The sequence below is a fragment of the Xiphias gladius genome, chromosome 16, assembly GCF_016859285.1.
Source record: "Xiphias gladius isolate SHS-SW01 ecotype Sanya breed wild chromosome 16, ASM1685928v1, whole genome shotgun sequence".
Classification (NCBI taxonomy): Eukaryota; Metazoa; Chordata; class Actinopteri; order Istiophoriformes; family Xiphiidae; genus Xiphias; species Xiphias gladius.
In genome coordinates, this window is record NC_053415.1 from 8,587,045 (window position 1) to 8,611,609 (window position 24,565).

Genomic DNA, 24,565 nt, shown 5'->3' on the forward strand with positions numbered 1-24,565 from the left:
TTTGTCATTATAATCTTGTCATAGACGTTTCTTGAGTCATATCTTCCACAATCTTGAATGCATTCTTCTACCTGAGTTACAGTGTTAAACGTCTTAGGGAGTTATCTGTGTAATTGCAGGTGCTTTTTTCTGCCGGGCTGATGAATTCATTTGCAACAACACCTTATGCAAACTCCACATGTGGGTGTGTGACGGCAAGGACGATTGTGGAGATAACTCTGATGAAGACATAGACATGTGTGGTGGGTTGATATTGTACTCTCACAAGGCTTTCTTTTGAAGACAATTGATGAATATTTTATAAGCCACTACTTTTCTATTTCCCAAGAGAGAATATTTCATCGTCTTTTCATACAAGATTTCATGCAGTTGTCTCTTTTTTTGAAAGACACATCCATTAGCTTTTTGTGTATTTTCATCTACAGCAAAACTTCCCTGCCCTCCTACAAGGCCATTCCGTTGCAGAAATGATCATGTGTGTCTACGCACAGACCAAGTCTGCAATAAAGTGGATGACTGTGGTGACAACTCGGATGAAGAAGAGTGTGGTGAGCACAGAATGCACCAATACATATCTGATATTAAATTTGCATTACGCAAATTCTTATGTAGAAATAAAACTAAAGTGACGGTCAGTTTATTAAACAGAATGGAGATGTCTGCTTCTATTATTTGATAAACCTGCTCCCCTGATGTACCTGTCCTTGACCCACAGAGTTGCAAATATTGTATTGTGTTATTATGTATGAAAATACAGACATCTTATCAGCCTAACACATTACTTGGGGCAGAACTTGGCATCCCGTGACCCCTGTTGGTTGTGGACTTTTTAAAGCAGACCGTAAATGACATAACAAAACTTAATAGTGATCTTCAAACTGTACTCTCAATCAGTGGGTCACAACATTTTTAGCATGTGACGTCTCAAAAGAAGCAGTGTTTTCTTACAAACCTCTTCACATTTTGCCAGTATATGAGTTTAACTGTTGAATGAAGGGGTGATTTTTCTCTCTGTTCTCAATGGTTAGATACATGTGCTGCTAATCATCACCCTTGAGTTTACAGATAGGAGGCAAAAGGTGGAATATCTGATACTGTGTTTAACTGAGAGATTTACAGGCTGCTCTGAAAACCTTTGGTGTACTTAACATAGTTCAATTTTCTAAATTATTATTTTTTATTTATTTTGTGCGCGTGCATGCGTGTGCGCATGTTTTGAAAATGTCTTTTTATTTTCTCTGGTATGCCCAAAGGCATAAAGTGTCCTGACATGTTCCCTCAATGCAAGCCTGCTGTGAACAATCACACAGAGCAGGACAGGAAAGAGGGGGACAAATCACTTCCCTCATCTTTTACTCTTTCATTCCTTCTGTCCTCCATTCATCTTCCTTTCTTATTCCATTAATACACCCATCCATCTCTTACCTCACTCCATTACTTCTCACCATTGTATGCTTCTACCCTCCATCCATCCCTTCAATCTCACCTTAATTCCATCGTTCCCTCCATCTGCCTCTCCATCATGTTGTTTCTTTCCTTCCTTCTCTCTGTTGTGCTGGGTGTGGATGTAAAACAACAATTCTTTTTCAGCATATTTAACTAGGAAAGATAAGAACTGTATGTTTTTAATTCAAGTAAATTGATGACCAAAAACAAAATGTGCAAAGTACCTAAACATTTTTGTAGGCTATATAATCAGCAAACAACTGTTTCTCTAATAGTTTACATCCTTTATTTTGGCAACAGCTACAAACTGACTGTTGATTATGGAGTTGAAGGTTCAGAAAGGAAAGGTATTGTTTACAAGATTATCTGTTTTGCAGCAAGTAATATAGGTAGTCTGGGACATTGTGTTAGACCAATAGCATCACACTTATTTTCAAAATTCAGTGAATTAAAAGTGAAAGTAACAAGATGTTTAAATATTCTTGATAGACTCTGTCCCCACGAGTGCATACCAGACCACCAAATAGGTCTTATACTACAATATCATTTGAAACTGAAAGCAACATATTTGTAGTTGGCACTGCATGTGTTAAGTTATAAGTTCTTTTTTGTCTTTTCAACTGACACTGTGTATTGAAGCAGAGGTGGTAGCCGGAAGACCTCGGCCATGTGGGAAGACAGAGTTCACCTGCAGTAACCAACGCTGCATCCCAATCCAGCTGCAGTGCGACCTCTTCACTGACTGCGGGGATGGTGGGTCAGACGAGCGAGACTGCAAGGCCTGTAAGTGCAACGCCAGCCGATTTGATCATACAGATCAAAGAAGTATTCAGATGAGATGAAAAGTGCATCAATAAGCTGAGCAATCTCCATAAGTAACAAAAAAATTATGTTGTGTTATTTATGGTAATATATGTATGCCCATGTTTTAGGTGTGTTGTGTACTATATGATGATGCCCTCTTGGCTTTTGCACATCAAAAGGAAAGCACAGCGGGTGTCTAAAATGCAGAGGACTGGTTTGTAATCAAAGTCCTGTCTTTATTTGTAGTTTCCAGTGGAGATGTATGTGGAAAGAAAACAACTCCATGTGGAGAGGATGCAATTTGCAACCAGACATTTGCTAATGCTATATGTCAGTGCAAACCTGGCTTTAAGAGGAACCAAAAGACAGGACATTGTGAAGGTAATGTACACTCAATTTTACAAATTTTCCCCATTATAAGAGTTAATGATATAGCAGTTTTTAATTCATTTAATGAGATCACAGACAAGGGTAGGCTTTTGTCTTTTTCTTGGGATAATGTGACATACTGGAATGTCTATTACCTTAGTTATATCCTTTTTACACCAAAATTGGTGCGTATATGCATTTTTAAACGTGGGTAAACCTGCTAAACAAAGGCGATTGACTCCTTTCGCACCGCGAGTAGACATGTTTGCTTTTCTGTTTTTTCTTTTTTTTTTCCTGGGTGTTCCACATTCAACGTCACAAACGTACCGGAAAACAGGGTTAGTACACAGTAGAAAGCAGCATGGATGTTCCTGGCTATTTACTGCGTGTGCCAAAATCCGGAAATTTCATAGCATCATGCCGGAAAAGGGGCGAAAATTAGTGTGTCCACCCATGTTTCCATCACTGCCGATCAGAGCTGGAGCCGATAAATACCTGTGCCTACTGCAAAGTCATTTGACCTGTGAATTAATACAGATTGTACCCTTTCCTACTGAAGACAAAAGCCAGATGTTAGTAGCTTTGTCGTGGTTGAAATTATGGGCACAGAATTTAAATTATCTTCAGAAATAAATGCAAATTAACCAACTTTTTTATAATTGGAATGTTTAATCAAATGTCCAAAGTTACTGAACCAAAAAAAAAAAAAATGCTTTCATACATTAAAATAAAAAATAGACATATAATTTACGCTCAACGCAATTATTCCCACCGTTTTGATGAATTTTAATTCGTTCCTGGAAACAAAATAAAAAACAAAAAAGACTCAGCTGTTCTTAATTTTTTGTGTTCACATGACCTGAATTAACAGTTGAATGATGATTTTACTGCATAAAAAGTTGCTGATTGTTTCTTTCTCAAAATGGCAAAGACAAGAGAGCTGTCTGAGAGCATCAGAAATGCTATTATCAAAAATCATAATTCCAAAGGCTACAAGGCAATCGCCAAAGTTCTTGAAATCCCATTTTCAACAGTTTGTGATGTTATCAAAAAGTTTCACAGTCATAACACTGAAAGACGCCTCCAGGACGTGGCTCTAAGAAGAAACTCAATGAGAGAAGTCTGGAAGGTTAATGCAGATTGTGGAGAAAGCACCACGCAAAACATCTAAAGATCTTCAGGCAGACATTGAGCAATCTGGAGTGGAGTGCCCGTACCATACGTTGCACACTAAACCAAGTGGGGTTCCATGGGCGAAGGCCTAGGAGGACACCACTATTGAAAGAAAGGCACAAAAAGGCAAGAATAATGTTTGCAAAAACTTTCATAGATAAGCCACAGTCTTTCTGGGATAATGTTTTATAGACAGATAAAACCAAAGTAGAGATTTTTGGGAATGCAATACATCAGTGGGTGACAAAATGAAGCCCAGTAGGAAAAGAATAGGCGGCTGTGGCTCAAGAGGTAGAGCGGGTTGTCCACTATCGGGAAGGTCGGTGGGTCGATCCACAGCTCCTCCAGTCCGCATGTCTTTAGGCAAGATACTGAACCCCATCGGTGTGTGAGTGTGTGTGTGTAGAAAACGAAGTATGTATAGAAAAGTGCACTGTTTGAAGTTTCGGTGATGGGTGAATGTGGCAGTAGTGTAAAGTGCTTTGAGTGGTTAATAAGACTAGAAAAACCCTATATAAGTGCAGTCCATTTACCATTTACCAGCGCCCTATTTACAGTAAATGGTGGAGGTACTATCATACTGTGGGGCTGCTTTGCTGCCTCTGGTACTGGAGGCACTGAATGTATTAAAGGAATGATGAAATCAGAAGATTACCAAGGCATTTTAGAGCAAAATGTATTACCCAGTGTCAGAAGACTAGGTTTGAGGTGTAGGTCTTGGGTCTTTCAGCAGGACAACCACCCAAAGATCATATCCAGCCGCACAAATGTTGGTTGACAAGGAAAAGATGGACTGTTTTAAACTGGCCAGCAATTAATCCTGACCTAAATCCTAATGAAAACCTCTGGAGAGAGCTGAAATGTACCATGACAAAAAGGACTCCTGCAAACCAACGAGCTTGAACGTATAGCAATGGAAGAGTGGCAGAAACTACCAGTAGACAGGTCCAAGAAGCATCTAGATGGCTACAAGAAATGTTCTTAGGCTTCCATGGTTGCCAAAGGTTCTGCAACCAAATATGACTGAAGTGTGCCAATAATTGTCTCTGGGGTACATTTTGTGTTTATATTTTTTCACTATTATGCAAGTTTTGTTTTTTGTTTTTTTAATTTTATTTTATTTTGTTCAGATTCTTTGGACATTTTATTAAAATATCCTGGTTATTTCTGAGGATATTCTAAATTCTGTACTTAAAATTCAGGGGTGCCAATAATTTCAACAAGGACTTCAAGTACTGGCTGGTGATCTGGTAGTCAGGCTAGGCTATAGCATCAATAAAGTTTTTGTTGGGTTTTTATTGAGTAAAATCACATTAGAATTTACATAACCCATTTAAGCATTTTACAGCTGAAGGAATAAGCTATAAAATGGGTACCATCCAACTAAATTCATCTGCTAAAACCAGACAAGACAATTTTTGGTAATGAAGAATGGTCTAAATGGACACAAATAATGTGATTATTTCAGCTGTGTCAAATCATATCAAAATATGTCAAACTAAGGCCTCAAGTTTCACAACAATTAATCTTCAGTCTCCCCCATTATGTGGAGAACCTCTGGACAGGTTAAACAGATTGACTCCTTATTGTATTTTACTGATATTAAAAAAATCAATGGTTGATAAGGTACAACAGAATGTACAGTATGTCGCTACATGATACAATAAATTAAAACAAAAGTAAAGTTGGATAAAGTCATTACATTAAACTGGTAACAGAAAATACTGTAGGTTACTTTTGTGAAATTGTAAGATTGTTATATGATACATTTTATTAATTAACATAATTGTCAGAAATTGTATTAATGGCATTTTATAATATGTCTACTTATGTCTACTTCCACTGAATTCATGCATTTCGGTTGAAGAATACTGCATGCAGTGCATTCTTGTCTAGAGAGCTGATAGCTTTGATTATTTGGTCAACCATTTCATCTGGTTCCTGATTCCCAGTTAATGGCTTTTTGTTAGTTATTGCTTCTATGCAAGACAGAAGTGTCATTTGCTGCATTTTTATACTGTAAGTTCCTGTTCCCTAATTGGTCAAGGGTACCACTTATAATGGAGAAAACTTGAATAAGGTGTATACTGTATTTCTTGCTAATGCATATAATGCTCTGGGCATAGTTACTTCTGGCCTTGTCATTCATCACTCATTATCTCTGAAAGCAGATAAAGCATTTCAGTGATGAAGAAAAATATAAATAAACACTTTGCAGCCATTTTAGTCACAGAAACATTTCTAAAGTAACATGTTCATAAGTAAATCAGTCTCTCTTTTTTCAGAGATAAATGAATGTCTGCAGTTTGACACATGTCCTCATTACTGCACAAACACCAAAGGATCTTTTAAGTGCACATGTGACCGAAATTACAAGGAGATCAATGGTAACTGCATAGCAAAAGGTATGATCCTGAAGTCGTATATTTTGAACTATATTTTATGCATACTGCACACATGCTAATCTGGTGATATGACCTCATTGTATAATGAGTGCAATGTTAAACTGTGTTTATATGTACTGTCCTTAAACTGTTGTCTAATACCCAAAATGGAATTCAGCCAATTTTCCTTTTTTCTTTTTTTTACATATTAATAACTCATCGGGCAGGACCAGAAGATCGAGTGCTCTACATAGCAAATGATACTGAAATCCAAAGTTTTGTGTATCCATTTAACCAGAGCCATGGACACAAACTTCTCACTCACATTGAGGACAATGCCCGTATTATTGGGATGGACGCTCTGTTTCACCACCAAAAATTTATCTGGGCAACCCAGTTTAACCCTGGTGGAATTTTTTACAAAGACACTCTAGAAAGAAGTCAAACAAAAACAATCGTCAGAAACATTGTAAGTATATCTAACTCTTTTTTAAATGTAGTGTAATAATTTTTTTTTTTAATTTTTTACTTTTTTGATGTATTATGCATACTTTCTCAGATTTGTGGTTGAGAAGAATTGCAAGAATAAACTTAATTCCTAATATAATAATTCCTAATATGTCTAGCTATGTCCTCTGACCACACATATTATAAGTATTAAGTTAAAAATGCCATAACTGCAAATTTGCTAATGTTGTCTGTCAATTTAAGTTCAGATGATATGTTATTAAGTTACATGTTAAATTGTTTCATTGCTATGTCTTTCATGAGCCACAACTTAAAATGAATGTATGCACAAAAGGTAAATATAGCACCTGACTTTGTAGCTATCATTGGTTGCAGTGTTCAGACTTCCGTCGCCCCAGAGATATTTCTGCTGACTGGATCACAGGCAACATTTATTGGACTGATCATTCTCGGATGCACTGGTTCAGCTATTACACAGCCCACTGGACTAAATTACGATATTCCATAAATGTAGGCCAGCTTAAGGGACCAAATTGCACCCGCTTGATTACTGACATAGCAGGAGAACCATACGCCATTGCTGTCAACCCAGCCAAAGGGTAAGCTGTGCACTATTCTCTAGCTATTCTCTTTTCCTACTGACAACTCTTAACACACACTCTGTAGATAGATGTGGGATTATTAGAAAAGATTTTGATAACACATTCAGTTATTTGCCCCCCTACCATGGAGATTAGTGGGCAGGACACTAACAATGCCCACTCAACTGCCAAGTCAACACTTAGGCAACATGACTATCTAAACATGGCTTGCTGTTGCCTCATAATAAAAGTATTTCACTTGATATTGGGAAGCAGTGCTCCCTTTGCCATCAAGATAGCTATGAGATGCTAAATCAATGATTAACAAAAATATTAAGATATAAACCTTTGACTGTTCACATTTTACTGTGGCTCAGTTTTCAGTAATGTGGAGGAAACAATGTTACCTGGAAAATGTAATCCATTAACAATTGCTTAATACTAATTGAAAATACAAATATATTATTTACTGAGCTATAGTGGAAGTAGCTTAATCACCTACATTACCTACTATATCACGTAACGTAACTCAAACCAGCTCCATTGAAGGGGCTTTCCAAAAACAAGGAAGCGGCTACATCCACATGTGTTCTCATCAGTAAGATCACTATCTGACCTCAGTGTTCCTTAGTGTGGAAATTACATTATATCTTAGTGTAAGTGTAAAGATTTTACATCATCACCAAGGACAGAAGGATTTATACAAATCTCTCCTCAGAAACACCTAATGTGTTGCAGCAGCTGCTATTATCAGGCTATGTGCATGTTATATGCATGCAGTTATTAGGTTATATGTATACTTTAGATACAAACGCAAATTCTATGCTGTACTATCTACAATATTTTAAAAGGAAATGCTGTCAGGGAGGTACAGTATTTGTCTTTGTCTATTGCAGGATGATGTACTGGAGTGTAATAGGTGATCACTCTCATATAGAGGAATCAGCTATGGATGGCTCCTTACGGAGAGTACTCTTGGAGAAAAATCTCAGGAGACCCACTGGTATTTCTTTTAAAGCTCATTAATTATTAACAATGTTTCATGTTTCTTTCTTGTTGTAACTTTGGTACCTTAAAGTTACCCTGTGGAGTTTTCTTGTAAACAAAGAAAGTAATATCTATGTTTGGTGTTTCACTTAATGTGTGTATACTTGAGGCAAAATAATCATGTTTAATGCATTTCCTTTCTCATAAAACATTACAAAGCAGATTTTTGAAATATTTTGAAACGTTCATTGTTTACATTCATGAGTACATCCACTACCTGTCGTCTTTCTCTCTGCCTTTGCTTGCACATTACATATCTTAGCTTCTTCATGCCACCAACTTGCATGTTCACGAGAAAAAACAAAAAAACTGGGACATGCTCACACAAGCATTGCTCCATAGTGCTACTGGTTGTCAAAACTCCACAGGGTACTTTTATTATTGGGCAGCTACACTTGCACGTGCAGTTTTACCACTCATTCAAGTCCTGTGTATGTACATGTATGTTTCATCATCTGTCCTAATTTTCTTACTCTTTACTTCCATACCTTTAATTTTGAAACAGTCAAACAAGGCACTGTTTTGTTTGGCGGGATATTGTCTACAGTATAGTCACCATTGGAGGTTAGTTAAGTGATCGTAGAGGGTTGTGCATATAATTACTGAGCTGAAAGTTCTCCCTGTGTTTAGAATGGCGTTTTGGAGTGATGAAGCAGGGGTAGGTTCGAAGTAACACCAGACGAAATGCAATTTTAAATACAACAAACACTGTTAATAGCAAGGATGTTCTTCAATTACATGCACAGAAGAGGAAGTAATAAAATGATGGTAACTTCTGTGCAATACATGCAAGTGTCTATAATTCCTGACAAGCCACTGAATACACAAAGCACTGTAAAATACTGAATTAACTATCCACTTAATTAGCTAATACTAGACCCACTAGAGTAATTTCAAGTTAAAACTGAAGAAATATCAAGGACATTTGTGACCTGCTTCAAATGTTAAAATGAACCATGCGGGTTCCTATAGGTACCTGCATGGTACCCTTAGAACAAGCGTCATTAGGTCCCCGAGTATGGAGTGTGTTATGACCCATATACTACTGTACAACTATAATGAATATACATATATTTATAGATATTCCATTTACACTGTATATTATGCATATTGTACACGCAGTGCAATCATAGTACCCTGCCAATTTATTAACGCTCTTACATTATAGCTACAGCTCTAATGTAAGAGCCTTAATATGGTATCTAAAGATATACAAAAATGTGCAAAGGAAATTCATAAGTAGGGAATACTTTACCGCCATTTGAAGAGTGTTGGTGTGTCTATAGGGAGAAAGTTATGGGTGATCTAGTTTTGAAGAGATGCTTTGGCCTTTTTTAATTCAAAGGACCTATATTCGGTCTTGGTCTCAGAAAGGGGAATTTATCATCGGTGGAAAAACGCAAACCTATTTAAATGCTGCAGCCAAGTGCCCAATTATCCAGTCAAATTTGAGAGAAAGTAAGAGTGAGTCACCACTTTGAAATTGTAATGTAGGCATCCCTAAACTCAGCTATCAAAAGTGCAGTGCACAACAAGATGGTAGATCTGCTATGGTATTTTTGAAATAAGCACATTGAATGTAAATAGTCAAATGGAGATAGCAACAAAAGAAAAACTGTTTCCATATCCTGTTGATCTGCCACATACAACCATCCTGACCTTAAGGTCTCCTTTATTGAGAGATTCTTTGATGATCCCTGTGTAATTTGTCAGGTAAATAAATCTCTTTTTCCTTCATCCTCCCACAGGGCTGGCCATTGATTATTTTAACCAACGTTTATACTGGGCTGATCCTGAGCTCTCACAGATAGGGAGCATGAGATTGGATGGCTCGGACCCTCTGGTGGCAATCAGTGACAGACATGGTAAAGCCAACTGGAACACAAAGAACAGCTTTTTCTTTTACACACAAAACTTTAGTGTTGCACTTTGGTTTCCTCAACTTTTTATCTATTGGTTGCAACAATAACACTGCTTGTTTGTCTCAGAAGAGTAAGCTTCTAAACAATGTGTGTTAAGATCAGTCTGCCCACATACCATACTTTTCCTTCTTCCATCTGCCACTACAAACTTTCATTATCCCAAGGCTGCAAGTGTGCTAAAAGGGTTACTTGATGTCATCTGGTTTCTTTCCTCTGCTGGATCTACAGGAATCTCCCAGCCATACAGAATTGATCTATTTGAAGACTACATCTATGGAACCGGTCTAAAACATGAGGTCTTCAAGATCCACAAGTACGGCAAACAGTCTGTGGAATTTCTCAGTTTGGGGGTGGAGAAGCCCACAAATGTTTTGATCTCCCATCGTTACAAACAGCAAGATGGTAAGTTGGCTTACCATCAGTTTCATTTTTTAAGTATTAAGTCACAAATATAGTAAGTCTATATATATATATATATATATATATATATATTTTATATATATTATATATATATTATATATATAATATATATATATATTTTATATATATATATATCAAATTATTATATAATATACACAATAGGGGGCCGCTGTGGCTCAGGAGGTAGAGTGGGTCATCTACTCACGGGAAGCTCGGTGGTTCGTGTCCTTGGGCAAGATACTGAATCCCAAATTAGTCAATAAGACTAGAAAAGTGCTGTAAAAGTGCAGTCCATTTACCATATACAGTATTTTCTTTGAGGAATTACAAAATTAGAATTGCGCCAAACAGGATAGTTATATTTCCTGAATTCACATTTTTAGTTTTTGTTAGTTTTCAAGATGTATTTATAGTTGTAGTTTTACTTTTTATTTTCATGGAAATAATGTTTTGTTACATTTTTACTTTATTTCAGTTTTAGGTACAGTTATTTTCTCATTGGCATTTCTTAGACATGATCAATGCCTAAGAAATGCGAAATTGTAAATGTGTTTCTTCTTATAAAGACTGCCGTGGACTTTATTTACAGACTTTAAGACCTGCACACCATATTTATAAGGAAGTGAACAAAACAGGCATGCAAGGCAAAGAATACGCATAACAGTTGACATTTAAGATTGGCAACTAACCACACACTAGAGTAACCTTGAGAATAACTACAGATATTGTTTTGAACACAGCTTTTTCACTATTAAAAGAATAATAATTATAAAGAATGATTTTCCGTTGAGGCAAGCTGGAAAGTATCAGCCAAGTAAAGCTATTTTACATAATTGCATATTAAACTCTGATAAAAGGCACTTTTACAAGGTTCATGTGACGAGGGTTTGTGGAAGGCAGTCACTAACAGCTGCTGGAACTGATGTGGCATGGGTTTTGTAAAGGTTTCATTGATTGAATGGCATCTGGTTTGTGCATGTCTGTCTGGATATTTAAGGACAACCGTGTTATGTTTTGACCTAAGTTTTATATATATATATATATGTATTTGTGTTAAAAAAATGCCGAATGAAAATAAAGGATAAGGTGTGCTTGGGTAAAAGTGCTTTTTTTCCTCAGTTTATGAAATACGTTAACCTTAACCGAGTGTATTCTTCATGTTTTTTAACACTGACCCTTAAAAATGTGTCATTGTAGTCTTGGTTTTGTAATTGACACATGTGGTTGAGGATTTTAAGTAAAACATAATATAAGGAGGGACAGGTGAATAAACACTAAAAGACAACCATATTTAAGCCCATACCAAGTAAACCTTACAAGGCAATCCAATATATGATGATTTGCACATATGGTATCAGTTTACTGGATGAAAAATTTCAGTCTTCCTGTAAATATGAATTTATTGTTATAACAAATTTCAATTTGAACAAAATTAATTAAAGTTATTCAATTAATATAAAATACATATTTAAATGATACCTAAAGAAACAGCACATATGCTGTCAAAATAATTGAATGAGGCTCTCCTTGAGACATAATACTGTTTCATTTGTGTGTCATAAAAAACACCCATCTGTATCCTTAGACACAGTCAGTCAATACAACCATGTCCTTCCTTCCACTTTCTTCATGTAGTAGCCCAGCTTCAGTTATTTGTTATATCTCAGATTTTTCACTCAAAGGGCAGCTGTTCTGTTCCCCAAGAGACTCATTAATCCAGCTGCATAGTGTGTAGTCTGTGGTCAGAAGATGTACTTTGCTTGCAAAAATGACACGACGGCATGATAACTCCAGCAAAACCACCAAAACAACCATTTGGATTTTTTTTTCTGGGTTTTCATTCCAATATGCTGTGTAAGAAATCTGAGCACTGATTATATTCTTGTGTTGCTTTAAATTCAAACGTTAAACTTAGAGTTGTTATTGCCAGACCTCTTTTTACATCTTACACGTGCTAAGTATCAGTACCGAACCCAATACAATCCATGTTCATGGAAGTGTTTGTAATTTTGATTAATTCAGGGTACATTTTCATGAGATATTTACATTATGTTGTGTACCAACTGTAGGCAGCAATGAGAAGAACAATACAAGGTATCGCTATTCAATTAGACATTGAGAAATAACACATTCCACAATCGTTGATTATTCAGCGTGGAGATGAGACGTGTGAACTTATGCTCATATGCTTTAGCCTTGTGCCTGTCTGGGCTTTCAGAAAATAACACCCTTCAAAACAGAAAATAACTAGCTTTCTTTCACATCACAGGCCAGACTGACAGATTATTTTCTTGGCTCTTTTCTTTTCCTTCTTTCTGCACAGCATCAAATCCATGCCAGAGAATGTCTTGTGATTTCATTTGTCTGCTCAACCCAACGGGGGCCAGATGTACCTGTCCAGAGGGGAAGTTACTGGTCAATGGCACTTGTACTGATGTCAACATCTCAGGTAGGCCTACTCTTGCATCTTCATGATGCAGTTAAGTTGTCTGTTGGCTGTTGTTGTTACTGTATGAATTAGCAGTAGCTTTAATGATGAATGCTGTATGTCTTGGCTCAAAAGCCTAACATTCAGAAACAGTTTTCATACTATACACTCTCTGAAATGGCACTAAAAAACTTTGAGCAGTTTGTTTTTTTCTCATACACTGAGGGTGAACAAAGCCCCACCTCCTGCATTCAGACCGCAGTCAGCCAGGGGCTGCGAGTTTTTGTTCATGCTCATCTACTTGAAAATTTAGGTTCACACCTCCATGTCTGCTGTTGTCTGAGATTAGCAGCATAGCACTGTTTGATGTGATTGACTGCTACACACTGCAGCACAGTAAGTGACATGGGCTTTGCTGTTGTGAAGGTGAACTGTGCCGTCCCCCCTGCGAGAATGGAGGCCGCTGCTTAGCCAATGAGAAAGGAGACTGGAGGTGCTACTGCTGGCCTGACTTTTCAGGGGAGCGCTGTGAGGTCAACCACTGTATGGACTACTGCCTAAATGGAGGCACTTGCATTGGTTCACCTCTTGGTAAGACTACTTCAAAATACACTGTCAAACAGCCTCTGAAGCATGATCCCTCTGTGCATCCCTTGCAGAGCTGCAGGCACAACAATATATTTCACATTTGTTCTTGTTTTTGTCTCCACCCACTGTTCATTTGCGTTCATATTGACATTTATTTTGTCAGTTATTTGCAATATTATCATCACTACACTCAGGCATCCAAGTATGTATGAAAAGATGTCCAACGTCCATGTGTTGTAATCCTGCTGCAGAATCCTTTATATTCAGCTCTGGGCAGACCTAACTTGCTGAGAAAACCTATCACTGCCACAAAAAGGCCTTTTCATATCAAAGTTACCTGCTTAATTCCTCCTGTACACTGACCCAGTGCATGATGGCATTCAGCCACATTTGTCTTCCTTTAAACTTCCATGCCTTCCCCAGTTCAGCTCAAATTTGCCACATTACATCTGCCAGTTGAGCAGCTTTGTCATTGATGCTCCTGTCAAACATGCCTCATATATCCACCTTCTTTCAAGTCAAGGACTCCTTTCATGCTTTCATGTTTATTGGAATAACCAGTTTTACCCCACAATTTAGTGAATGTATATGACTATGCTGGGATTACAATGGTGAAATTGAGTCAGAATACACACCCTTCTAAAATATGCAGTCCTTGATTTACAAGTGTATATCAAAGTCCCATCATAGCCATTACCCACAACATCTTAATTTCCATTTGTTACAAAAAAAATAGATTCACTACAGCAATGCCTTGATACAGATTGTGTGGCTAGTATTCCCACATAAATGTTTTATACTGGCAGAACCCTATTCAAGTGGTTTGGATTCATTAAAGATGTCTTCATTGAATGACATTCATAAATAAAATTTGAACCCGAGCAGTATGTTTCTGTTTGAATGAGTCATAGCAGTTATGCCAACACTTGGGGAGATAAAAATGTGAGCTTTTGATTTGTGATGCTAATAGCTTTGTTTACACGTTTATTTCTTCAAAGCTTTCAGTCTCTGCTGGTCTTTTTGAAAGCATAGAATAACATCTATTTATTTTTCCTCCGGCCTTTAGTAAACATTTCTGCCCAACAGGAAGTAAACTGATATTTTTTAATATCAGTGTTTTCATCTTTTTTCAAGTCCTGCCTCCCGTTTTAAAATAGCTCTATGAGACATGAAAAGAAGCAAGGATGGCCAATGCTGCTCATTAAAAAAAATGGAGTCTATCAAGATCGAATAAGAATCATGTTACATGTTGTTGGATCACTGCCGTAAGGCTTCAGGAATGAATAAGAGAAGGCCGAGCTCCTAATGATGACAATCAGTCTTATTTTGAGCTAAATCCAAAATGCTATACCGGATGATGAATTGCATTCCTGTTTACGGTGAACAGCTGAGAGGAAAATGAGTGTTGTGAAATTTGTGGTGATGTTACAGACACCTCCTTTTATTTCATTCATAATTTACTTATTGTCATATAGGGGGAAGGTTTGCTGCATTGAGCACATATCTTTGAGACGAAAGAATATCAGTCTAAATGAATGGCCAAAGATGCCCAAGGGAGGGATTATAGTCAGATGAGTTTCCTCAAGTCCCTGCTTTGGTGATTGAAAAGGGACTGAAGGCAACCACACAATCAATTAGAAGCTGGAATTTTTCCAGTTTTATCCACTGTATAAAAACACAAAGTGTCATTGAATTCCTGCTCTCACACCTTTGGCTGGTTTAGCGGCACTTTAATGGAAATTTTGGCAGCAAAGCTCACATATACAAATCACAGACAGTCACAACTCTTCTCATTTTCCTGTATTTTTTATGATATTAATGTGCAACAAAAACATTTTTATACTGTGAAAGTATGACATATAGAAAAAGCTATGCATAAAATAAATAAACTTAGAGTTCCCAGGGGCAAAAGTCCTTAATAACATTTTGGCACTGTGTTTCTGGCTGGTTGTTAGGTGTATTAGGGGAGTAAGGGGCTATAATTGTATAAACACAAGGTTTATTTACAGTTCAGATCTGTGTGTGTCTCAAAGTTATGGCTTACTTTTATTGTGCAGTATGGGTGAAAAACATGATTCCATACTGATATAATTTTAGATGATTTTTTTTCCACAGTATGTATGTACTTTGTGTAACCATCCAAAAATGTATGATGAAGCTAAAACAAAGATGTGAATGCTAACGACTGGTGTTAGCCCTTTTGGAACAAAGACTAACAACTTTTTCTGAGTATGTGTTTCTTTTATTTCTTTTACTTTGGCTCAGGTATCTGAAATAAGTGGTAGTAAAAAGCTAGTGATAGGAGGAGGATTTTGGTAGTTTATTTGTTGCAGATGATGCAGAAGATTAAATTCATTTTATCGAATTCCAGTTCTTACATTAGAAACATGGGCATAATGCTCATAACAGATGAAATGAGCTGTGCTGGAGTGGTTGTCCTCATCTGACTGGATTACTTTCATTTCCTCAGGCTATGCTAGTTTAGCATGCAAATAACATGTAACATGGGTGTACATTAAATCACATAAACCATACTCACATTACTTATCCACGTAGCTCCCTTTGGAACCTAAGATTTGACAAGATTTCTCCATCTAGCGCAGTCACTATCTGCTTCACAATATGAATCAGATAGATAATAACATATTGTATTTAAATTGAGTTGCCTTCATTTATTAGTACATGCTCTACATAAAAGGTAATTATTTTTATTCTACAAGTCTGTTAGAACAGTTCTTCTGTCAAATGTCTACTGACACAATGAAATATAAATAGAAGGTATAAGAATGCATTAAAACATGATACCTTTTCCAGACAATGAAAAAAGTGTTACAAGCCAATATTATTAACCAAGATCAGCATGTGCAGTCTGTGATTTGATAAATAGTCTGCACATTTCCAAAACACTGCAAAATTAGTGTGTATTCAGTGTTGTTATCTTAATTAAATCTTGTGAAACCTAATAGAACTGGGTTCTAATGAAATAGGGAGGCAAATTAATTTGTACACAGATGTACTTTATACAATATTTCAAGTACTATCAGTAAAACATAGCTCTTTATGTAACATTTAGTGGCAGCCACAACTGCCATTTTTTTAAATTCTGTGTAGGGATTTGAATATTTTAACCTGTCACTTGTTAGGTAACTGATAGATTTGAAAAAGAAGGCAAGAAGCAAATTTTACACAGTGTTATTAAATCTGACAGTGGTAAATCCCCACCTCCACAGGCCTGATTCAGGTGAAGGGATAAAAGCTAAAGTAAAGGCTGAACTTTATGCCTCACATTTCAAGTTTAATTTGCAAACAGAAAAAAAGACAAAATGCACATAGTAGAACATTTTTATACAATATTACTGAATGCAGTGCTGTGGTGAGATGACATTCGCAATTGTGCATCAAAAAGGAACATTAGGTAGTATACAGTATGTAACATTAATTACATTATACACTAGGTTTCTTAACTGTCCAACAAATAAGTCCAAAGCAGTATTGATTTTTTTCACACCCTGAAGCCTAGTCCAACTTTGAAATGATTCACCAATGTTCACTTGAGTTTTACAGAAACAGAAACAAGAGCTAAATGTGTAGTTCAAGGGCCCTGAGCTATTCTGGGTCTGCCTGTTTAGAAAGCTTAAAACTCCAGCAGTCATTGAGTTAACAAAGAAGTGGCTGGAGGGAGAATTATTGTCTCTTGAACATTTCAAGCCCAGATTATCCCTGCCACAGAATTGTGGAGTGTGAAATTACCAAGTAGTGTAGTGTGGCCATGTATCCATGGCAACTTGCTTGTCTACTATGCAAGCAATCGCGCCTTGGAAGTGACTATTGTTGGCTTTTCTGGCACACCCCTTAAACCAATCTTGATGCTCCTGCCTGTCCATTAGGAAAAAGCGAGTACGTCATGGTGGGGAGTGCGCTGTTTCAAAGGGAATGTGAGGAGCTGATTTGATTGAAACATCTCCACCTGCTGATAATGTGTTACTCGTACTAACAATAAATCACACTCTTTCTACTCCAACAGTGGAGTGGGGTACAGCACAAAGCTTGTATGGAAAAAGAGTTTCTATAGTGTACAGGATTCCAATCAACAAAATTGCAATAGCAATTGGGACACTCTTATATGTCCGGGTCATGTTATCAACAAAAACTAAAATGGAACATGAGAAGGGAAGAAAGATTTCAGCTGCAACTACATTTTATGTATGACCATTATGGTGTATATGGACCTGAGCCTTAAGTTAAAGCTCTCTATTTACTGTATATACTGATCTATTTTAGTCTATGTTCTGACTCTCACCTATTGGAATGAGCTCTGTGACTGAAACATTAAAGCTCACCTTAACAGTGGATCTAATTACTATGTCTATGTGTAGTTCATAGAAAGGAACCCACAGAGAATTATCATCTGACTGCCATTCGCCTGAGCTCAATAGAGCATTTCAGTGTCTTTCAGCTTATTGTTTTAGTTTTTACCTCACTGTTTTGGTTCACACTAACTGGTCTCTTCAACCTTGTTTCCAGCTGAAGCAAGCAGCTGTTTTCAGTGAAAAAGCTGTGATAACCCCCCTTGTACAGCCCAGCACCAAATGGCACAGCACACATACAAGGTTAGCAACTAGCTGGTGATTATAGTGGAGCATTTAGCAGCTAATGAGCCAGATATTCCCGCTGGAGTTGGTGGAGACCAAAACAGAGCTAGAGGAAGAGTGAACCAAGAACAGCAAGAAACAATCTATGGAAGCCTACCATGTCTTAATATGAAGGCTGACAGAAGGGAGAGATTACAGAAAACAAGGGGAAGTGAGAGTGGGGAGAAACACTCAGCAGATGTCCCCAGCCAGACACCAACCTTGGACATTGCATATAAGTTGCTGAAACAAGATTCTTTTGCAAGGTGTCTAAGTTAACCACTACAACCTTGACTTGTAAAACAGCTTCTGGCCTATGGATGTCATCATGATCATCAAACATTTATACATGAAATTATAATTATACAAAAAATACAAGAAATTATACATGACACTAAATGGTTGTATTGAATGGTTGTGTGGTTTTAGACCAGTCCAATTGCTGGACAGTTGAGGGGTCTTACTAATTGTAATATACTGTTAGGTCCTTAAGTATTTGAACAGTGACACAATTTTCGTAATTTTGCCCCTGTACACCACCACAGTGGATTTGAAATTAAGCCATTAAGATGTGATTGAAGTATAGTTTTTCCTTCAGTAATGAAAAGCATGCTCAATTGGGTTGAGGTCAGGTGACTGACTTGGCCATTGAAGAATATTCCATTTCTTTGCCTTGAGAGGCTCTTGGGTTGCTTTCACAGTATGTTTTGGGTCATTATCCATCTGTACTGTGAAGCACCGTCCTATCAGTTTTGCAGCATTTGGCTGAATCTGATCAGATAGTATAGCCATATACACTTCATCCTGCTACTTCTATCAGCACTCACATTATCAATAAACACCAGTGACCCAGTTCCATTGGCAGCCATACATGACCATGCCTGACACTGCCTCCACCATGTTTGACAGATGATGTGGTGTGCTTTGGATCATGAGCTGTTCCTTTCCTTCGCCATACCCTTCTTTTCCCATCATTCAGGTACAAGGTCATCTTGGTTTCATCTAACCAAAGTACCTTGTTCCAGAACCGGGCAGGCTTTTTTAGATGTTTTCTTGCAAAGTGTAATCTGGCCTTTTTGTTCTTGAATTTTACCAGTGGTTTGCGCCTTGTGGTAAACTCTCTGTATTTACATTCATGAAGGCGGCTCTTGATTGTAGACTTTGACAATGATACGCCTACCTCCTCGAGAGTGTTGGCTAGATTTTGTGGAGGGTTTTTCTTCACCAAGGAAAGAATTCTGCGATCAGCCGCCTTAGTTTTCTTCTGTGGTCTTCCAGGCCTTTTGGTGTTGCTGAGATCACCAGTGCATTCCTTCTTTTTAATAATGTACCAAATTGTTGATTTGGCCATTTCTGAAGTTTCTACCATCTGTCTGACTGGTTTGTTTTGTTTTTTCAGCCTAATTATGGCCTCCTTCCTTTGCTTCAACACCTCTTTGGGCCACATATTGAGAGTTGCAATGAACAGCTACCAAATGCAAATTCAACACTTGGAATCAACTCCAAACCTTTTATCTGCTTAATTTGTCATGAAATAACAACAGGACAGGCCACATCTGGCCATGAAATTGATCAATGGTCAATTGTCCAATTAATTTTGAGCCTTTGAAAATAAAACCAGCTGTAAATATTAAATGGTTAATGTGATATTTTTGCTGAATACTTTGAATTAAAGCTGAAAGTCTACACTTCAATCACATCTTGATGGCTTCGTTGTGGAGGTGTAGAGAGGCAAAATTACGAAAATTGTGTCACTGTCCAAATACTTACTTACCTAACTGTATCTGATTCACAATCAGGAGAGTTTTAGTTATGGGGAGGTACCCTAGCTGGTAAAGGGATGGTCTTTTTTTCTATGCTATGGAATATAAAATATGTAAGATAAAAAAACATTGGAAAAACTTGTTGGAAAACTGAAAGCCTGAAGAAAAGACACTAGGTAGAACAACCTTTCCCATGTTGAAGCCAGTTGAGGTCATTTGGAGATCTGATTAGGATGATTCCTGAACACCTTCCTGTAAGAGATATTCCAGACATGTCTGACGAGTAAGGAAACCGTGTGCAGACCCAGAACGCACTGGAGAAATTATATGCATCTTGTGTCTGGTCTGGAACAATTTGGGATCCCTTAGATGGTCCTCGAGGAGAAAAAGGTCACCTTAGTTACTCTCCATAGGTGCCAATCTGCTGTCACTTTGACCCACCCATGAATATCTGTCTAAAAATGATAGATGGCAGGATGGATTTTTGCCGTTAGTCTCACTACAGTACTGGACTTATTGCACTACTTCTGCAGTACTGGACCTATCTTGGTGATTGTGGTAGTATCATTTCCATACTACATGTAATTGATTGCCAGATTTAAAAAGTAAGGGGGGGGGGGTTAATTCCATTTTAAAAAAAGAATAGGTCATTTTGAAAAACAGTGGGGCTATGCAACTTTTTAGCAAACATTTCTCAAACAAAGTGCATTTGCTAGGAGCTATTTTCAGCCATAAAAGCTAGAGTACTTACAGCAGCAAGACAGGATAAGTGACAGGCACTCAAAGTAAACTACGGAGCCCATGTTCATTTTAAAAGAAAGTGTCATCCAATGCAACAGTGTGGCTCATTAATGTTTTTTTAATAGTTTTTGGACAACAATGGAACTCTATGGCACAGAGGAATGAGCAATATCAGGATTGGGCTACACTAACAATACTTTTGGGCAGGATTAATGAATATTTATGCTCTTTTTGTCACAATCTTTCTTTTTTTGTCCAGGTAAGCCTACATGCCGCTGTAATGTTGGTTTCTCAGGGCCTTTCTGTGAGAGAAGGATTTGCGACAACTACTGTTTAAATGGTGGAACGTGCGATGTCACTCAGGGGAACCAGCCAGTGTGCCGCTGTATGGCAGAATATACTGGGGACCGTTGTCTCTACCGTGAGTCCTGCACCCACTACTTGGTGGCAGCAAACACAACAAATGAATATTATCATCCATTCCGCCTTCATATGATTGGCCTTTCAAGTCTAGCTGCAAGAGCAACCACAACAAAGAAGCACTGATTTGACTGCAGTTATTCTGTATAAAATCTATAGAACTAGGCATTTCAAAGTTCACACAGAGTGTAGAACAAAAACAACCCCGAAAGTATTTTCTTTCCACAAACACCACATTTGCCTCTATTTGCAGATAAACAAAATCGAAATACTTACATCAAATAACCTTTGGGTGTTTCTGTGCAGAAGTGATAATGTATCTTTTGCAATGCTTTGACATAATGGGTTGTGGGAAAACAATTTCAACTGCACATCATTAGTATTTTCCTTTTCTTGCTTGCCCAAGGGGTAATATGTTTTCATCTGTAGATAAGATGTCATTTGATGTGGATAATTAAGTCCCATTAAAGCCCTGTACAATTGCAATCAAACAAGCTTAAACTATGTTCCCCTTTTTCTCATTACACATTACTCCCTCTCTTTACCTCTCTGAATGTGGAACAGACATCTGTCATCACTACTGTGTGAACTCCAAGGCCTGCACATTATCCAGTAGCGGCTATGTAGAGTGTGTGTGTCCTGCCAGGTTTGAGGGAAACAAGTGCGAGTTGGACAAGTGTCTTCGATGCCACGGAGCTCCGTGCCTCATTAATGAGGAGACAGGAGATGTTGTTTGCAAGTGAGTGCTTGGTATCTACTCGCTATTCTTGTCCCTCATCCCTTTTGTCATAATGCTAAAGGTTTATAGTCCTCTTCATTTATGGAAAGGGCTACTGGCTGGATTAATTGATTTGATGCAATCTCACAAATTTATTGGGCCACGTAGAGTACAGCAATTTAGGTTTTGGTAATGACAGTGAATCAGGAGTCGAGTGAACTCTCCTTCCTTACATAAATTATGCATATGTTTGACAAAACCACCAATGAGTCATTTTTGCTTCTTCTAAAAGTGTAGTTTTTGCTTGTCGCTAACATCCATTATTTTTCACCCGCCAGTTGCACAAATGGCAGAATAGCACCAAGCTGTCAGCTGTGTGACGGATATTGCTACAATGGAGGCACCTGTCACCTGGACCCCGACACCAACCTGCCTTTCTGTCAGTAAGTCACTGCTTAATAGGTAAAGTAAAGTGGAAAAAAATCAGTGTTCTCCACTATTATTCACACTCTTACTGTTTACATGCACATGCTGGCTGTGTGCCCCAGAAAGCTTGGCCTTAGAAGCAGAACTGAAAATCATCATGGAGTACCACTTCTCTGTTTCAAAAACGGTACAAGATAGATGTCTTCCTATGGAAAGAAATCGCTGAGTTGAGGGAGGGTTTGATGTCACTATTTGGAGACCAGGGCACAGCAGGGGGCTGAGTTGCCAGTACACCATCTTATGCTGTGTGACACCTCACTGTGGCTTAAGGTTTTTAGGCAGATAAAAAAAAAGAGTTTCAAACCCCTTCAAAGCTTGCCATTTTGAACATTTCACACTGTTCCTCGTTGCAGTTAGGAACTGATGTCAGGCCTCTCTGACACCCCAGTATACAGTTTTTAGAAGTTTGCGCTCTTAAAAAATGAAGCTGAGGTACGTTGGTGGTGGAACATGACATGAAACTCAAAAGCAAAAACTTGTAGCAGACAATAGTTAGACTGGCAGACATCAGGAAATCATTGTGAAATAATACTCAAAGAGCTCCCCATAGATTAATACCACCTCAGCTATAATCACATGTATTGCTGTGTTACACTCTCTCCAAGTAGAAAATTGGAAATCCATTTCAAAAGCCAACTCTGTATTTTTTTTAACTGCCTATTGTCCACTGTAGTTAAATTGAAAATGGTGGTCTTCACTCACAAATTCCAGGGGATAGATTCAATTTCTATGCAAATGATCCCGTCTTATTCAATGAGGTTAACAGATCCTGATAATGTGGTTTATTATTTCCTGCAAAGAACAGAGATTAGGTGAGATGATGGATATGTCTGTGTCAAGAAATCATAATGTTTGACCTTAATACTCTGAGTAAATGTATATTTCATCAAGCCTTCCCAAAGTGTAGACCTTGCAGGGCAAAGTTGCTTCAATTGTAATGATAATTCTTGCATTGAACACCTAAAAAATGTTTTTGAGGTTTTTAATACATCCGTACTGCAGTAAAGTCAACTATGGTACTATGGTAAACATCCAGCCCTCACTTTTATTGAAAATATTCATCAAATTATGAAAATATTCATCTTGAAAAGCAGTTCAACTTTACAATAACTCTTTTTTTCTCTACATTGAAGAAAATCTCAGTGACTTTGCAATTGCAGTTGCACTTGTGTGCATGATAGAAGAAGTATGTTTTTTTTCTCAGATGAAAAGATGTTCTTGATGTGGCACAATGTTTATGTCACTTTGACTTTCTTCTATCTTTCTATTCTTAAATAAAATTCTTTCCAGACTAACGAAGATAGGACTTTATATGGCTGTATTTGCAGGATTGGCAAACAGTATCCAATGGACCTCAGTTTGAACAGGTCCTATGTTCTTCTCAAATGAAATGCCATAATATGGTTTTATTGTTAGAGTTATCCAGATACAAAGGATTTTGCTCACTCCCTTACTGTATGGATTATTTTTCTGCAAAGTCAACATACAGCAGTAAGTTTTGGGTCCAAAGATTCCTCCTCTGCATTTTTTGACATTCCACCACTTTGAAATAGTGCAAATCTTTTCTACACTGATACATTTTCACAGGGTTGACATTCTTTCAACAAGTCATTAGAAAGACTCTGGATTTCAAACTGCAAAACAATTATAGAGAGCCGAAGTTCTGATGTCAGCTCTTGGCTAGCCTCTGTTCCACTAGCTTCTGTTACTCTATACGATGATTCATTCAACATTTCTGCCATCAGTTTGTCCGAAAGAAAATTAAATGCCTCCCTTGAGTTTATGTTCCATATTTTGGGAAAAATCAGCATCCACTACAACACTTTTACAAAATTTGGACAGCATTCAATCCTCTCTGTCCTGCTGTTTTTACAGGCATGTCTGAACTAACAGCATTCCCCTCGACTCGCTAGTGGACTCCCCTCTTTTGTCGAGCTGTGACTTTTAGCCCACTAAGTTATAGGCCTCTTGATTAAGGCCGCTAAAATCAGAAATATTAAATAAATAACATTATTAGATTGTTTTTAAAAAACGATTGTCCCCGTCTGAACATATGAAGATAGTAAGACAACGTACTTTTTACGGAACAGAACTCCGAAGTTCACGTTTAACTTCGGCTCTCTATATGAATGCTCCTCTAATGCTGCTGATTGTGTTTATGGATCACTTTAAGTAC

General features: G+C 37.6%; 1 protein-coding gene across 1 annotated transcript in view; it reads left to right on the plus strand.

Annotated features, from left to right (window-relative positions):
- Window positions 1–24,565, plus strand: part of lrp1bb (low density lipoprotein receptor-related protein 1Bb) — a 251,548-nt gene that overhangs the window by 219,085 nt on the left and 7,898 nt on the right. The window contains exons 72-86 of the mRNA XM_040148223.1: window positions 120–242; window positions 426–548; window positions 2,086–2,229; window positions 2,497–2,631; window positions 6,078–6,197; window positions 6,404–6,645; window positions 7,020–7,243; window positions 8,122–8,228; window positions 10,021–10,137; window positions 10,423–10,596; window positions 12,938–13,063; window positions 13,469–13,633; window positions 21,025–21,186; window positions 21,750–21,924; window positions 22,242–22,346. Coding sequence (XP_040004157.1) covers window positions 120–242; window positions 426–548; window positions 2,086–2,229; window positions 2,497–2,631; window positions 6,078–6,197; window positions 6,404–6,645; window positions 7,020–7,243; window positions 8,122–8,228; window positions 10,021–10,137; window positions 10,423–10,596; window positions 12,938–13,063; window positions 13,469–13,633; window positions 21,025–21,186; window positions 21,750–21,924; window positions 22,242–22,346 — 2,242 coding nt within the window. The remainder of the gene's footprint in view (window positions 1–119; window positions 243–425; window positions 549–2,085; window positions 2,230–2,496; window positions 2,632–6,077; window positions 6,198–6,403; window positions 6,646–7,019; window positions 7,244–8,121; window positions 8,229–10,020; window positions 10,138–10,422; window positions 10,597–12,937; window positions 13,064–13,468; window positions 13,634–21,024; window positions 21,187–21,749; window positions 21,925–22,241; window positions 22,347–24,565) is intronic.